The sequence below is a fragment of the Macrobrachium rosenbergii genome, chromosome 41 (assembly GCF_040412425.1).
Source record: "Macrobrachium rosenbergii isolate ZJJX-2024 chromosome 41, ASM4041242v1, whole genome shotgun sequence".
NCBI lineage: Eukaryota > Metazoa > Arthropoda > Malacostraca > Decapoda > Palaemonidae > Macrobrachium > Macrobrachium rosenbergii.
Genome location: NC_089781.1, coordinates 11535811 through 11550003, shown reverse-complemented (window position 1 = coordinate 11550003; position 14193 = coordinate 11535811). Strand labels below are relative to the sequence as shown.

At 37.6% G+C, this 14193-nt stretch overlaps 1 protein-coding gene across 3 annotated transcripts in view; it reads right to left on the bottom strand.

Moving 5' to 3' along the window:
- Positions 1–5984, bottom strand: part of LOC136826644 (uncharacterized) — a 44555-nt gene extending 38571 nt beyond the window's left edge. The window contains exons 1-2 of one of the 3 annotated variants that reach the window (XM_067083976.1): positions 5863–5984; positions 4007–4137 (exon numbers count right to left, since the gene is read on the bottom strand). In XM_067083976.1, the coding sequence (XP_066940077.1) occupies positions 4007–4066 (60 nt within the window). In that variant the 5' untranslated portion in view covers positions 4067–4137; positions 5863–5984. Of the gene's footprint in view, positions 1–68; positions 163–4006; positions 4138–5862 lie in introns of those variants that run through there. The other 2 variants (XM_067083979.1, XM_067083980.1) reach the window with 2 other exon arrangements.
- Positions 5985–14193: the final 8209 nt, after the last annotated feature.

Sequence of the window (14193 nt, the reverse complement as noted above, 5' to 3'; positions counted from 1 at the left end):
ACGATATAAGAGGTATGATTTGTTCTTTTTCATAGGCAAAACTACACATAATAACAATGCAGACTTACCTTTCTTTCACTGGTAGGAAAGTTTGTAAAGATAAGAGACTTAACTGAGCACTAATCAGTGCATATCACGACAGCCGTTGTGGCGACAAATGCCGAAGTCTGAGTCATATTCGGGCGCACCTGATAGGCTAATCAGTGATTATTGTCTCACACGCCTATCGGTCTGTATTCTGTGATTACAAAATTACATGGATTTAACAAAAATTGGGTACTGTCAAATTATAAGTATGGCTTCTAATTTATACTTGAAGCACATGCATTATACTGAAATTCAAATAGACTGCTGAATGAACCTTTAGAAAATCCTTGAATAATAAAACGATATTGGGGAAATTTAATTTCTAAAGTTCATAAGTCTGGCGTCTTGCATTCAAGTTGCGTACTAGGGAAATAGAATGTTGAAAGGTCACAGCCTCCTCCAAGTGCTATAAATACTGTGTATGAAAATATATTTTGATTTTTAGATAGAAAACAGCGGCTGAAAACCAATTTTATTTTACCATTGAATAACCTGACTTCCCTACTCACACTACGTCTTTGACCATTCCATCCCTCCTCTCGAATGAGTAACAGGTTTTTGATAGTTCCGTTTTAATAGCCTTGCATTCCCAATGCCAACAGCTCCTAAGCCTTTTTCCGCCTAACCCCCCCCCCTCCCCCCCCCACCTTCTACTCCAACCCCATTTGGATTTCCTCACATGGTACTGTATAATCTTGGTGCGTCTAGCACCTTATTTTGAAAACGCACAAGGGCCCGCCAGAGAGGGAATTATCCCTGTGGAAGGCTGTATATAAAAACCAAACAAAGTGAACAAAGTGATTTCTGGCTCGATAACAACCAAGACCTTGGTAACAACTACAGAACTTTTCGTGTTTCGTAAGTCAGTCACATATTTTTATAACCTGTTGTAGTAAACAAGTTTATTTGGACTCATGTGTAAAATACAGTGCAATATTAGTTTTGCTTCATTCCTCCATGGTGGCATTTTTCAGTGCGCATCACTCAGTTTGCTGCATGGTACAAGAGAAGGACAGCAACAACAATGCTTACAGGCCTTGAGATGATCTAAAAGTTGCCCCGTAACGGAATATGCGGCGAACATTTCAAGAAGATAAGACTTATCAGTGTATGTGCTGGAGAGAAACTTTTAGCTCGCTACTTACTTGGATGTTTATGTTCATGATTTTCCTGGCATCAGACAAGTCCTCGACAAGACTGCCTTCCCTTCTTGTAGCCAAAAACTCTCTCTCTCTCTCTCTCTCTCTCTCTCTCTCTCTCTCTCTCTCTCTCTCTCTCTCTCTCTAGATCCATTTTCTCGAGTCTTCAGGACCCGTGTTTATTTATTTATTTATTTTTGCCTCTGATTCGATGCACGCTATGGTGTCGAAAAAATAACTCAAGTCTTTTATTTGCCTATTTTCAAAAGCAAAATATATTTAGGTAATAAAAAACAAAGGAATAAATTTCAGCGAATGAGACACCTAGAGAAGGTATACTGAAAATAGGCGTTTTGCTAATTTACCTGCATTTACCCCGATTTTCCATTGTCAGTGGGGATTGAGAAAAGATACCGAATGGACTGGCAAATTTGCAAGATGCTCATTAAACGTACGCTGAAATAGCCCCAGGTAGCAAAGCCTCTTGCAACTTATTTTACCACGATTACCACAAAAGGTCTGATACTCGCTGGAAGCTTCTGATAGACTTAACCTTCTATAAGGCGGTTTGGGGTTTTGAATTTCACTTCATCTGTGCGTAAGGAAATTTGTTTCGTGCAACAAAACCGCGGTTACAAAACCAACCAGCCAGCCTTAGAGACAGAGCACGTGAGATGTGCAGTAAGGCGTTCTAAAGGTTAAATCAAGCAACATCGGGTCGCGTTGGTTCTTGGTTAGGTAACCACCAACGAGAGCCGGACGCCGCTGGCATAGACGCTCTTGTGACTATCCATGGGGAACTGATATAGGATTAGCAGACCCATAGCAGAAATCACTGATTAGAAACTTGCAGTAGACATTAGGAATTTAGTGTGAAAGGCAATGGGTTGCAATTAGAGCTAAGAGCCCAACAAATCTCGTGCGAGATCACAGAAATAGCCAATGGGTCTGAATTCGCTTTTGATGTACAACACTGCTTGTTTTGGCATCGAAGATCATAGTAGCTGTTACGCCAGTTTTATACATACACAAAATAAAAAAAAGAATTCCTTTGTAAACGCTTATTCTCCCCTTCTTGATTAGTCTAGCGATCGTGAATTTTATCCCTGTGATAACAGACTGGGCTTAAACCAGAGGACATGGGTGCCTATGATATTCAACAACCTAATACCCTTGTTCCATTTGGTAGAAACTAATTCAAATCTAAAAGACTAGAAAAGATTTGCTATGTTTCGTAAAACAACGGATATATGCAACGTTAAGACAATAAGAGCGAAGTCAGAAAAACGAAAAAGTGAAAAATTTAACAAACGAAGCGAATATGGTAAGCTAGACTATGAAAAATTATTTGTAAAGAGCAAACACGGTAAAAATGAGAGGGGATAAAAAAAAGGGCATTCGCAACTGTCAGAGACTCAGAGTAAACTTCGGAAGAGCAGAAATAACGGAAGCAGATAAAAAAGACAAGCAGGTGTTGGGAAACAAGACCAGTTAACCGTTGTTATGTCATCCCGGGAAATGCAGCAGGTGATGCAAAGTGAATCGAGTTTGGCAAATCAGATGGTATTAAAATTTGGCAATTGAGTCAAATCGGCTAACAATTCGAAGTGAAGCAAGAAAAGCCAGACGTTAAACAGAAGACATAAGCCAAGCGCGGCGGACAAGATTCGAAATTCTAACGATAAAATTATCCAGCAATGAAAGAAATCAGCCTGAAATTGATATTTCCTAATAATGAAAGAAAATGAATGAGGTGGGAAATGAGACATAAGCTGCTGAAATGACAAAGATTAAAGCTATCATGAAAGAAATGCGTTTCTATTCGTTACTCCAATCAAGATTAATAAAAAAAGAAACTTTTCTTATCATAATATTCTAGATGGACCCAGTGGATGATCGCTGGGTGTACGGAAAATAACTATAATATCGGTAAGGCCTGAATTACGAAAGTTCTTGCTGGACTTGAAGTCATGATTTTACGAAAAGAAAAAAGTGATCTTATAGAATATATTGGATAGGTCAGATACTGTTACAAATAAAAAAAAAAAAAAAGTAATATCTGCGACTACTGTATATTCTGGTTTAGGGAGAATAGCCTTTCATTACTCGTTACCACAAAAAATTTGTTGCCAGATACCCCAATTACTGTACATATTTTTCTTATGCCATATTTGTTACGAATTGGCCCCGAGGCGATTGCAAAGAAATTTAGGTTTTTTAAGTACTTTAATTAAGTGGCTGAACATAATGAAAAATAGGGTTTTTAAATTAATTGAGAACGTTTTTGCCTCTGAGTATTAAATTTTTAAAAAGTTAATATTGTCATTTTGAAAGCCACTGATACGGTCTTGGTCCTTTTGTCGAAAGGTGAGGTGATTTTTTAAGTCTTTCATGGTCCTATATTTTCTATATCTTGTGCTATGTCACGCCTTTTTGCGTTTTGTGTGTCCTAGTTTACACTAATTACACTAACCTACCTTCAGTTCTTTCAATAGATTTTATTATATTAATTTTCATAATAGTTCATAATAATATCCTCTAATTAACCTATTTTTCATTGTTAAGGAACAGCTAACCGTATCCCTGATTTTTCCTCTCTCTTATTTGCATTTGTATCATTTGTATTAAAGATGCTCAATATGAATAAGAAGCATTTCAGGATGACTGTAGCGAGAACAGAAAAATCCTATACATTAAAAAAAAGAAAATATAGTTAGAAGGATACTTACCCGGATGCACTTTTTCTGAACTTAGGCCTGAACCGAGAGATGGTAACCTACCTTGGGTGTGTCATCCCCGTTTTCTTTGACGTCCAAGACGTTTACCTTCGAACTACTCATTTATTCTTTGGCCTAAAGGTTCAAAGGTATAGAAAACGACTCACTGTTGGTATTTGCCGAATGCGGATATTCTGAAAAATAAAAAGGAAGAATTAATTGTTTTACAAATAACTTTTTGAAGCTCAGGCAGTGATAGTAGTCAACCGTTTCCTTAATTCTGAATGACGGACTCGATTGTTGCAGAGTGAAGAGGTCCCTACCAGGCTTTTTATCACCTTTAAGTCATTACTAAAGCAAAGGGGCGCCTTTGAGAAATGTATCTGTGGTAATGCAAAACGCTATCAGTCTCTGTATGGCGAGAATGTATGCCTATGAACCTACAAGAATGAGGTAACCATTGCCCCATGGGTAAAGTTTGGGTGTTAATTTGTCAGAAATTAATGAGGAAAGTAACCCAGTGGACGAAGAAACCATGGATCCTACTCTCTGGCTATCATTTAACCCTGAAGTTTCTATATAGCAGCTTACTAAATGAGAGCTCGGTCATTCACGTGCAAATTAAGCTTTCGTAACATCAGCTAGCGAAATTCTGAAACTTCTGACTTTATGATTACGTGAGCTGTGAAATTTACAAGCAAAATCAATAAAAAAAAACAAAATTGCAATGCTTTAGAATGTTCAAATGTATCTGTTACTTATAACTAGACATGGGGCAGAAAAGGGAACAGTATCAATGATAAAAAAAAAAATCTAACGCTTAAATGCTGATAACATTTGAGTTTAAATCTTTAAAGACCATTACATCACGTATCCCATTTTCCTCTTTGTTTTCACCCTCGCCATGCATGGTTCATTTCTTTAGTCTCTTCGAATAACTTTCACATTTAGGCAAGCGTCTCTGAACGCTCTCCTATAACGAATGGGAGACTGAAATCACCTTGATAGCGAAGACATACACGCATGACAAAAGGCGCCGCAAATTGATTTTAAATTCAAAACTAAGACACCGTTCTCTACCACATCAAGTTGCGCCAGAACGTCGTCTCGTCTTTGATCAATAAATAGTTACTGTGCTGTTTTGGAAATGCTTGTTGATTCTCCTTTTCCTGGAAGTTTGTGTAATAAAAATGGATTATGGATATATTTGAAAATGTGCATGATTTAAGGCAGTTTTGCAGCTTTGCAGATTACGAAAAATGCACCCATGACATGAATTCTTCAGTCAGTGTAACTCACCAATAAGATCTTTTCATTCTGCGTTTCAACAAGATTTTTTTCAAATGAGTCTTTTATACTTCAACGTAGTGCTGGAGAAAGAGAGAGAGATGAGGCTGGGGAGTCAATGGAATTATAGATTAAACGCAAACCCATAAGACGAGATGCGTTTTTCAAGGAAACGAAGTTTTAAAAATAAAAATCTGTTAAAACGATGACGTACAGATGGCTGTAGAGTACTATTTTGAAAGTAAAATTCCTTGACAATGTATAATTTGAATGAATATGTCTTAACACACGGCGAAAATCATTAACAAATGAAGAAAAGTATTGAAACAATAAACTTGCATCACGTAACTGGAAAGGAGTACTCTAAGTCACTTCTTTATCTATGGTCAAACCAATAAAACAGATGAAATAACGGATTATTTACTAATTTAAGAACGTAGTTTACAACCTGCGATGCCCAGACTGCGTTTATGCCTAAACGATTCCGGTTTGCCTAGGGAAGGATGGGCCTAGACGGTTCTACTTCCCCGCCTTTTCGTCAGCGGGTTTGTGCCGGTTTGCACCGGTTCTGTAAGGCCACGAGGTATTTAAAAACAGGGTTCTAAGTCATTCTGCGTGTAAGCGTATCTCACCTGTCACTTTTCCAAAAAGAACCCCGGAACGTTGGACTAAGAAGACCCGGCCAAGCACACACTATAGACACTACGCCCGAGCAACGTCTCTGCGTCTGGTGGGTGACAACAAGGTTTTGGCTGGCACTGCTTCATCTGTATGGTTTAGATCAAGCGCAATTTCACCTTCAGAATACGTAATTGCCTCTTCTCTTCCGCGTACTCTAATGTATAGCCTGTGTATGTGTGTTGTGAGAGAGAGTAAGTAACGTTGACGTTAGTAAGTCACATGCAAATACAGAGGGTTCGAATTGTGTTTGTTATCATTATGAATAGAGCTATGTATGTGTAAAGAAGAGCTATGTATGTGTACTAAAGCACCTTTGACAAAAGAAGATAACTGTGGGCCGACAATCAAAAGTTAATAAATTCTAACACATCATGAAGGGAAAGAAGGTTCATCTAATCAATATTTAACTGAATTTAATTTTTTTTATTTCAAAAAGGCGTCCGCACCGGAACGGACTGACTATGTGTACACCAAGCTTTTGCTAACGTAATCATCCATGGTATGGGATTGACAACCGATAAGATGAAATATTAGAGAGCAAGATGTTCAAGGGTATTTATGGTATTTTTTACTATGTCGCAGCACAAGTCTTATGATCTCTTTTCAAGGAAGTCTAGGATGGAATTCAAATGCTTGCTTAAATCCTCCGGAAGTCATATTCTCTGAAAACTGATGTTGCAAGGAAGAAAGATCACAGTTTGAAGTCTTTGAAAGCATCAGTCTTGAATTGTTACAGTGAAAATAAAGCTTATTTGACGGTTCATACTCTATTTTGATTCGATGAAATCTACATCTGACATCTGCTGCTTGTGTCCTTTCCTTAAAGAAAGGTCTGGTTAATAAAAATAATAACAAAATAAATAAATAACAGGTTATAATGAACTTTGTAACCTTGTCTGTACACAAACCCTATAAACGGTTTGTAGATTTTTGCAGGCTATAAATGGAAATTGCATTAAAAAAAAGCAAAAAAGCGTGAGCCACAGCATTTTCTGCGTCTTTTATCTTACTACTCCAAATTACTTAATTTTTTTTTATTGTTCCATTCGGATAGGTAACTTTTTCCACCTGGATAAAATGATCTTAGTCCAGTTCTGTAACTGTACGTTCCTGGAACCAAATCATAATTGTTTCGATTTTATTTAAACATGATGTAAGCATTCAGAGGTTGTATGTTGTCAAAATGTGAGGGAAAAGTTGCTAGAATAGTCTGGTATTCAGAAGATGGGATGGGTATGGTGGGTGGAGGACGCGAGACGACTTCAACTCGCCCGCCGTCTGGTCACCCTGTTACACGCAGGAGAGAAAGGGAGGGAGAGTCCAATGAGAGTCCAATATTTCCAATGATTGAGAAGTCTAATTTTAGGTCATGTAGGCAAAGTTCAATAATCAATTACTCCGTATCTTCATGTCGAACTAAATTATGTAGAGCTAAATTCCTGTTTAGAGACTCACGCCACGTGCGGTCGATGAGAGACTTCGAGAACCAAAGTTTTGACTGAGTGGTTACTGTTTCATTAACAGAGTTCATCAAAGTAACTGTGAACACAGTACATGACTGATCGGGAAAATAAAAAGTTTATATTTTCTGGAAAAGTCACTAGCATAATTTACTGAAACCGTTTACATTTAGTCTCGTTGCATTATAATATGCATACATAAGTCTATCGTGTAATTTCATGAAATACTCTTATCGTAACCAATCCCTCCCTTACTCATACGGAATGTCTGCAAAATGGAACCGGTTGTCTCTGTGAGATTATACTGACAGCGCAAGGAGTTTGTTCTTTCGGTTTATAGAAATAAGTCCGTACCCATCATGGGAGTGCTGCAAACGAGGGCTTTCTATCAATTACCTGTAAAAGAACCTATGGAGAATGTAGATGTTTTACGCTGTAATAGTAAGTTTCGTTATTGTTACCGAGTCCCGAAATAGGGATGTTTTCCGTAACGGACCAGTTGTTGCGTTTTGCCTAAGATAGAGCAGTATGTCGATTAAGCAGTTATTCATTCTGCGGGCGAGAAGTGTTCCGTATTCATGTACAGACAGATTTAGAGCGGATCATTGCGTGATGGAGTCCACTTGAGAAAAACAAAACTAATCTTTAGGTCGAACTCGTACTATGGACCTACTTGACTACATAGTACTTAATGACCCTGAGTAACTGATTTCATAGGGCATTACCTAATCAGACCCCGAGTTTATCCATTGCAGCTGCCATAAGGTACTTAACATAATTCTAAATGTTCTATCTTTTTTACAGAAATGCTGATGTTAATGACACTTTATTCCTCTGTTCTCTGTTTTGGAATATCGTCGTTCTGTCTTGATTTCACAGTAAACAGCAAATAAGATCCAATATTTCCTATTTTACCAATCTACCAGATGTTTCATTTCTGCAGGGAAATGCCACGATTGTAATATTCCTAAGCAACTGAGCATCTTGAGTTAGCCCAAAATGCACGCCTTCAAGAACTTGAGCTTCGGAGATATTTGTTTTTAAAGGTGAAATTGGGGAATGTCCTCCCCAACAGTAAATTGAAACAACGGTCTTTGATTCATAATTCGTTTGATTTATTCATTTCATAGTTTATATTTATTTATCAAATTACTTTCTTATGCATATGAACATCGTACCCTATGGTAGATTGCAAAGAAAATAGGCCATCTCTGGTCTACTTCACTAAAATATGTAGGCAGAATACCTTTTACATCTCTAGTGTACCCAGAGTCCACAGAAGTACTCATGACCTTGAGTGTAGTGCGTACTAACATTATCAAATAGGGTCATGACAGCTAGTCCCAACCCTAGTGACTAAGTAAAATCTAGGAGAAGCATTTTCAAATGAAAGAGATTATCTTCGGGCTGGATATAGAAATGATTACACAGGAAATAATAATAAAAGTAACGGTGGCGTTATGAATAATTTAGAAACCTAAAAAAAATCTGTAGTCATAAAAACGTAACGTTCACTTTCAATAGCAGCAAGAATAAATAACGTCCAGAAACGATAACGGCAAGGCCTAGACTCGAGAATAGACCTTGGGAAGACTCCTGACCTTGGGTAACCGGTTACACGCGCCTCTTAAGCCTACTGTATATTCATCAATAACCGTGTTTACATTTTAGAGGTCCTCACTCAGTCTGTCAGGTGAGTCACTTTATTTGTCCATTGTGGTTCATAATTCTTTTGAATAACTATTTCATCTTATGTCATAACTGGTTTTTTTTATATAAATACGCTCGTAATTACTTTCTTTCACAGTTTTGCACACTTTTAGTTTCAGTTGAAAATGGTTGAATTGACTATGTGTTGGATACTCAAAGTCCCCTTCCCATGAGCTTTGTTGCATCTTGACTTCATTAATATATATTCATCCGAGTCTCTACATGATATTTATTTAGCGTGATATTGTATCCTATATTCTCTAAGGACAAGAAAAATTGTTGACGTTGGTAGTCTGTGGTTGATAAATTCACTCTTGATGGAGGTGGACAGTGGAAAATTACGTAAAACAAAATATATTTTCACTAAAAACTTATCAGCAAAGTGCACTTGTATCACGAACAGTAAATGATTGATGGAGACATCCAAATGTAGACTCAGGTTGTCCTTCCTCTCATTTTACTTATGATGAATGTAAGTGGTTTTGAACTACTACAGTGCTTTGTAGCATTTTCCTTTCTATTTGCTAATGATAAAATATAAAGTCAGTCTAACCTATAAAGGCAGAGAGAGAGAGAGAGAGAGAGAGAGAGAGAGAGAGAGAGGAGAGAGAGTGTGCCCGGGAGGTGGAGTTTATAAAGTGCTGCAAGGTATGATTTTGATAAACGTTCCACTGATTATTTAATCATTATGACCCAATATGAGTACCTCCATTTGCTGATGCTCATAGTGCCATCTAGATTATCAATTACTTTTGGAGGATACTGAATAATTCAACACTCTTTGGTGTAATTGGCGAGTCTGGGATTTTTGGCTTCGAATGTTTTTTTTTTTCTTTATCAACCAGGAATTTGGTAATAAACCTGATAAGGTAAGGCATAAGTAGTCGACTAGTTCAACACACACACACACACACACACACACACACACACACACACACACACAAAGCTTATAAAGAGAGAGAGAGAGATCGCTGAAATTTGGCAACGCTGCTAGTGAGACATGAGACGAAAACATCATGGGCCTTCCGGTAGGTCTATAAGTCTTTCCAGAAACTTCTTGGCGTTCTGGGCGGGAATTTGGTAATGAAACTGATAAGGTAAGGCACAAGCAGTCGACTAGTTCAACACACACACACACATACACTAAGCTTATAAAGGGAGAGAGAGAGCGAGAGCTGAAATTTGGCAACGCTGCTGAGACGTAAGACAAGAACACATCGGGCCTTTCCGGTAGGTCTATAGTCTTTCCAGAAACTTCTTGACGCTCTGGACAGGGCAGGCGTGGTGGGTGGGAAGGCCATAACGAACGTTCTTAGTTTGTTTGATGTTGGAATGTGCTACAGACTTAAATCATGCGATAACAATCAATTTTACATTTTCTTTTTTATAATATTAAGACCTCTCGTAACTAGAACTGAAATAAATAATCTCTAAAACAAAGTAGTAGCACATGACTGAGTGAAGTATTATAAACTCACAAAAGCATATAAAGAACAAACTCAGAATTTTTTATTGCAAAAAAAAAGAAAAAATATAAACAAATTTTGTAACTTTTAGGTGTAAGGATAGCATGAGTCTGCGTATACCAAAGTGCAGAATATTTCTTCAAAATAATAAAATATACATAAATATATGAATGTGTGTAGAACGTGGCGATTGTCCACGAAAGATCCAAGAAGGAATTTATGCGCCTTCGAAAACAACGAAGTTCTGGACAATACGGCGTGACACAAAAATAAAAAAATCATTTGCTGAACTTACAATCATATGTAATGTTTCTTTCCCTATCTTGGTCTGTAATTGCAAATCAAATTATGGAAAGTCTTGTTACAAGTTACGATAGCATTCTTTTGCACTCTTTCTATTGATTTCTTTCAGGTAGTGGAATTTATATTGCAAATACCTTAGGAGGCTTACTATGGATGCATAGGCGAGCAGGCCCAAACAAAGATTATTTTTGCTCCTGAGGAAAAATGATTAATAGAAGACTGTCACTTCCAGCCAAATCCATTTCAAAGTATGACAACGAAATTTGATTTTTCCCGTTTTCTGTCGTTGATTGACATTCCTAATGAAGAATTGATTGATGTATAATATTTTACATGTGCCATTGAGGGAATATCCATAGTATTCAGTCAATCTGACAATAATAATCTATTTGTAGTGAAATAGTTTCCTGAAACACTGTGTATAGACAGTTGAGGAGGTTTGATTTAGAGTACCTTCAAGCCCTACTAAACACAGTACGAAATATTTGGTAGTTGATAATGTGCAATAGGAGGAAAAAATCCTAAAGCAAACTTATTGGGACTGAAAAGCAGCATATTCGGTTACCTGGTTCGCTTCCCAGAAAAAAAATACAACTTTGAAAGCCCAACCACAAAAATCTACCAGGCAGTCTTTAGCTCTCAAAGCAGTTCTTTTTCGAAACCGACCTCGGTTGGTTTATACTGGTTTACGTCGGTTTTCGACACCATCTCCAAAGGATGTAACCTGTTATCCAGTTCGAGACTCAAGAGCAGAATACCTCACATTCCTCACCCTTTGAAGGGACGCCTTTAGAGTAGGCTTACTGAGCTTTCCGCTTTAGGACAGTCCAGGCTCAGTCGACAGAAGAGAATGGGAACGGACGCTGTTGTGAAGTTTCGTTCTCGCCTACAAAGTAGTCTCTTTCACAATTCTTTTTCCTGATGTAGAATGACGTGGTTGTAAGCTATCTTTTATGCATTTCCTACTCACGATGTTAATTGCAAGTAGGCTACACTTCACATGAATTCATTTTTATTTGCGCAAAAGACGAGTAAAACTGGGCCTATTTGCAAATACATTGTTGTTATGTCTTGGTCCCATCCTTGTCTTTAAAAAGCTTGCTTGGCAGAAATATAGATGTCTTGCAAGCGTTGTTATTGATAATGTACCAGGCTTTACTTGAAATGCCGCCAAAAAAGTTTGCTCGCTCAGCAGACATCCTAAACAGAAAACGGAAGTAAACCACACTGGAGTGAAGGTAACTCCTGAAAAACATCCCCGTGTAAAAAACAAATTCAGGAGCACCTGTAGGCTACCTTCAGTCCCACTGTGAATATTCTTCATTTTTTAATACACAACAAAAAAACTCTGTTGTTGGATATCGTAAGAATGTGACACCTTAAGATGATATTGACGCTCTTTAGCGCTATAAATAGTAACGCACGTAATAATTGATAAAACTCAGACAAAAGGTGAAATTTCAATTTTTCATTCAAATGAAGCTCCTACATGAGTACTGCATTATATCGTGATGTGACAGTTTAAATCAGTTGCACTATTGTTGGGAAAAGGAAAGCCAACACTATGAGAAGTTTACTAACAGTATCAAGTTTTCTGACAGCAATTGAATATCAGTTGTAATCGATGGGAAAAGAGAGCGTAGAGTAGAAAGTAGTACAGAACACTCCAACTACATAGAATCGTTAAGTACAGTGTTACCAATGACCACAGAATCATATGGATGGAACATGGTAATAGAGAAGCTGATCAAAGAAGGATCGTAACTGCTAAATGTCAACACTGATTCTTACGCCGCTGCATTACACATAGATCGGCTAAAAACCAAGGAGGGCTGAAATCTAACCTCTTCACTACAAACCTATGAGGCCAGCAACTCTGCTGCTCTTACGAACAAGAGTTCGTTTTAGCACAAGGCTAACTTATTCTCGTCTACAACAACCAGCAGGCACTCCGTGTTCAACGAAAGTAAAATAATTGCAACAAGAGACAGCATCGCTATGAAATTATCGGTCTTAAACAGGTAAACTTTATGAAGCTGAATATTTCAAGTCCGGTCAAAAGCAGAATAATAAAGACATTTTTCAGGAGAGAGAGAGAGAGAGAGAGAGAACAGTTTCAACACAGACTTATCAATAATCCTACTTATGCGCGATTGTTTGACTAACGCATGGGAATTATTTGGAAACAACAACAGCTGCTTGAAGACTTCGCTGACATCAGCAAATCATGCAGAAACTACGATTTGCAGATAATGATGTCATAAATCCATCAGCATGACTTTCCGTCAGCAATGCGGTTATTGCATTTTTAAAGTACGAGTTTTTAGAGCTGTTATACCTTTTAAACAGGCATCTCAAATGACCTGCTGATGCATTAGAGGAGATAATTCTGCTTTCAGTGTTGCATGATATATAAATGAATGAATAAAAATAAATAGCATCGCAGACATTTAGATAATGGTGTCATTGGCTGACGCAGGAAAAAGTTGATTTCGGTCATAACCACCGCAGCCACTCCAGCAAAACTGGATTTGACCATAGAAGCATAAAATCGAAAACATATTGGAACTTTGTAAGATTCTAGGAGCTTTGCCATACCATGGCAATACCTGCAGTACCAATATAGCCTAAGACTTCCCAGCCATGGTTTGTGGTTGAGGGCAACTCACTTAGCATAAGCTCCTAACTCTAGACTAAGCCTTAGTCTTATTCCAAGCCCATCGACATCACGCTTCCCTTCGTGTTAGCAATTGGCTCAACTTCGCGCAGTTGTGCCGTCACTGCAAAAATAACAAGTTTATTCACTAAAAATAATCACCTTATGCATACAGAGTAAACAGGAAACGAAAGAATAAGGTTAAGAGACTAGGAATTTCATCGCTGGATTCTTTTGAGAACTTCTACACAAGAACTCAACTCATTGTGGTAACAGGTTATCTAACAACATTCAAGTCAGAAGTTTTTATAAAAGAGTGTAAACTCATTCCTGAACTGGAATCCAGTCAAAACAATTGATGATTTTGACTAGCATAATAACTGTATTTCATTACAGAAGAGCTTAGTTATTGAACGTTGAAAGTATGTTAACAGAATTGAAATTATAGTTTACTGCTGCCTATGTGTCTAGGGTAAACAAACGTGACAGTAATATGATGTCTTCCAGATGAAACTGAGGGAAATATCAGCTTTCCATCATTCTACATACCAAACTGATTCACCTGTTATATATACAGAAATCGACTAAATTCGAAAATAATGAAAGAAAAAATATCACGAGAGATCGAGTAAGGAATGACGAAACGTTTTTAGAAGAGGGCCTCAAAACTCAACAACCTTTGTTGTG